This window comes from Bactrocera latifrons, unplaced genomic scaffold (assembly GCF_001853355.1).
Source record: "Bactrocera latifrons isolate USDA-ARS-PBARC rearing strain unplaced genomic scaffold, ASM185335v1 scaffold_20, whole genome shotgun sequence".
Taxonomy (NCBI): domain Eukaryota; kingdom Metazoa; phylum Arthropoda; class Insecta; order Diptera; family Tephritidae; genus Bactrocera; species Bactrocera latifrons.
In genome coordinates this window covers 984,242-987,758 of record NW_017535519.1, presented here as the reverse complement: position 1 = coordinate 987,758, position 3,517 = coordinate 984,242, and the positions used below count along the sequence as shown (strand labels likewise).

At 32.6% G+C, this 3,517-nt stretch overlaps 1 protein-coding gene and 1 long non-coding RNA gene across 2 annotated transcripts in view; one reads left to right on the top strand and one right to left on the bottom strand.

Moving 5' to 3' along the window:
• Positions 1 to 3,238, top strand: part of LOC108967976 — a 15,480-nt gene extending 12,242 nt beyond the window's left edge. The window contains exons 2-3 of the long non-coding RNA XR_001993294.1: positions 2,760 to 2,884; positions 2,965 to 3,238. This is a non-coding gene — a long non-coding RNA (uncharacterized LOC108967976). The remainder of the gene's footprint in view (positions 1 to 2,759; positions 2,885 to 2,964) is intronic.
• LOC108967975 (glycine-rich selenoprotein-like) lies at positions 423 to 893 on the bottom strand. The gene is made up of 2 exons (XM_018931688.1): positions 785 to 893; positions 423 to 704 (listed from the first exon to the last, which is right to left on the bottom strand). Exons 1-2 carry the CDS (start codon positions 837 to 839, stop codon positions 595 to 597), a joined length of 165 nt encoding a protein of 54 aa, XP_018787233.1. The 5' UTR covers positions 840 to 893; the 3' UTR covers positions 423 to 594.
• Positions 3,239 to 3,517: the final 279 nt, after the last annotated feature.

The following is a 3,517-nucleotide window of genomic DNA, read 5'->3' as shown; positions in this document are numbered from 1 at the left end:
CACCTAAGACGCAGCCGCGGTCAACATTTAAATGAAATTATCTTCAAAAAGTAAATGTCATGAACCAATCTAACGTTTCAAATAAAGAACCGATGAGATTTTGCAAATTTTATGCGTTTTTTTTTTTAAAAAAGTTATCAAGCTCTTAAAAAATCACCCGATATATAACTCATTAAAAGCAAAATTTTTTACTCAAGAGTATAAAGACATACCTGCTTATTGACTCATCACGAACTGTTTTAATACTCAAAATATATAAAATTAATCAAGAGAAAGGGAATTTCTTCACTAGTAATCCAATTCTGCTCTTGGAGACATTGAGTCCAAGAAAACATTTGATGAGTTGCGAGAGATAGAGGCGAACAGTCAACCAAATCTATCCTTAATTTTTTTTTTTAATTTTAAAACAATTGATACAGTGGTTAGTAAAGTGGTAAAGGTATTTATTGGACTGTCAAACTCCTTCCATAAAAATTACATAATTTTTTGTGTGTATGTATATATGTATTTATTACTTTGTTTATTATATAAAAGTTTTAAAGTAACGCAATCGTTTTCCAAAAAAAAATTAAAGACAACTATTCTCTGACTGCCTTATTTACCACCACCACCTCCACCACCACCGCCGCCACCTCCTCCACCTCCACCGCCACCGCCGCCAGGATATAGCTCAGAAATTGGTCGGAGCTCAGGATTAGGAATAGCTGAAAATAAATACGAGCGTAAATTGGTGCCTACTGAAAACCAAATCTATATTCCTTTTCATAATCGAAGCTATACTTACCAAATGCCACAGCCAGCATGGCTAGCACGAAAGCGAAGAGCGTATAGAACTTCATGTTGCAAACTTAAACTCTGCAATGATCGACGTTCGTTATAGCTGTCATATTTATACGTAAATCAGACGCAATAGCTTATTTGTTATCAATCTGAGAACAAAGGGTTCGGTGTAGACGTATTCATGTCAACGGACAAAGAATCCCCATGTGGCGAGTGCCATAAAATTGTATTAGGTAATGCATATTTGTAAATATGTACATACACGGTGTGTTTTTTTATAGTGGTTTATACATTAAGACATTAGGAGAACATACTGCAATAAATCTCACTTTGTTTTTGTACTTCCTACTTAAGCTTTCCCCAAACAGTTAATGTTGCACTATTTTTATTGCCTAACTTGCCATAATTATTCCAGAACTCAAACCCGTAACTCAATGTACATTGACTTCTACTTAATGCGTAATCACAATTTAAATGCGAAGATTCATTAAAGCTTTAAGAGATCGATATCGCAATTTTCATGTCATACATACTTATACAAAATCGTGACTTCCAATTCACATTTTTAAAACCCATAAATATATATGTGTTTCTACGGAAAAGGGGTTTTCTATACTAGAGTAAAAATTCCCCATAAATAGCAGAATAAAAAAACTCAAGCTTAAAAGCGAACACGGTTAAAATAAATAAATCAAATATCCTATTTCAACTCAAAAGATAAAATGAAAATCGGTGAGAAATTCGAAAAATGCTACCGACAAACAACATGAGTAAGATTTGATAGCTGAGATGTTGCTAGACTACTTTTGAAGAAATTTTTCTTTGAGTTAAGTATTATTTTGCAACTCGGAGGGAGCAGTTTTAGCAGCTTTGCCAAGGGAAGCCAAAATTGGATCACAAATGTTTGAAGATCACTGTTTGAATACAAAGCCATGTGAATACTAGCAACTAAACCCATGCTAAAGGACTTTTAGATGCAAGGTTATGAGTTTTTCACAAGTTTGTGGTTTCAAAAGACAGTGCGCACAGGAAAAAATATTCATTAGATATGACATTGATTGTACGAGTATGACCACCCACAAGTTTTCTCCAGTACACTTAAAAAAAAAAAACAAAGAATAAAATAGAGCTTTAAAAAGCTGCATAATGTTTCTTCTGAATGTAAAAAGACTGTTAGAAACAGAGATTATATCAGTTTGGTCCGTTACTTGTTTAGGACGCGTTGGACAGAAAAATACATCAGTTTTTGACGTTTTCCAGCTTAAATAATCGGCAGTTTAACTTACATTAACTGTGAAAATTTGACAGAACGCTTCATTTGTGACGTGGGATATCGCCGTTTTGAACTATATTATCCTTAAGGATTGTGGAAATATAACTACAGATCCTTTAAAAATAATTTCCGACAGTTTACCCTCGAAGTAAATATATACCCAAAGATGTATTTTTTTTAAAAAATTATAATTTCTATTTAATATCAAATCAAGAATTTATATCCTTATTATGAATTCATACAAGGGTGATTTTAAAACAATAATTACTGTACTTGATCAACGTATAAAAAAAACTTTTCCAATAATAAAAAGATGAAGTCTACAGTTAATGAGTCTTTTGAATAGCTTGACGTTTATTACGCAAGTATTAAAATAGCTTGGTAAAAAATGCATTGTTCTTAAGGGAATTAAATGTTATTTTCAACCAATGTTAAACCCTACCTTGTAATTATTGTGAAGCCAGATCGGTTCGTATTAAGTAAGTAAACAATGAATCCATTTAGCCCAACATTCCTTTATATTACTACAATTTTACAGAAAGATTTCAAAATATTTTTCACAACAGAGTCTGCCAAAAGTATGTATTTGCCTTTCTTAAGTATTTAAACAACTGCACTATTTCCTTTTAGCATTTTCTATAAAACATAACATTTCTTTGTAGCTTTTGTGTGAAATATTTTTCACCGATATAATTTATTTTTGCAGTTGAAGCCTTTCATATAAAAAGGGATAATGAATTCGTTAAGCACTCACTGATCATTTACGGCTGAACAACATGAAGCTCTGTTTTATCTCTATATTGGTTCTCACCATACTCGGGTTGGCTTTAGGTAAGTGTGATCTTCGCTAGTTTCTTTAGAAAAGTAGGAAGAAATCATTTAATTACTTTTTGTTTCTTTTCCGCTTTTAGGTGGCGGCAGAGGAGGTAACGGTGGTCGGGGAAGCGGTACGGGTGGTGGAGGTGGCGGAGGTGGTGGATATAAGGGTGGTGATGGTGGCGATGGTCATTGAATTACTAAACTAAAGTTTGAGTGACCAATCACTACTTGAAAGTAAAGTAGTTATTTTTATGGCTTGTAAATATAATTTTAAATACACTCCTAAGATACTAAACTGACTGTTAAAATGTATGGCTTAAATTAACAACAAAAATACATATCAATATTTTTCTACAAAACTGATAATAAGGCCTATTAATTTCTTGTGTTAAAGCTTTAGGCGAATTACACGAATTGTTGTTACGGCAGCATAAACTGGTTATCTCACCATTATTCCCGATTATCTCACCATTTTCTCTTTTTTCTACAGACATAATCTCTAAGATTTCCTTGTACAAAATTTTCCAAGTGTTATTGATTTAATTTAGGCACAAAATTATAAATTGTGTAGAAATATATAACCGTGTTTCATTCTATATTTTTACAGTGTAGACTTTGGGTCGTTTGCCATGGTCGTCATCAAAA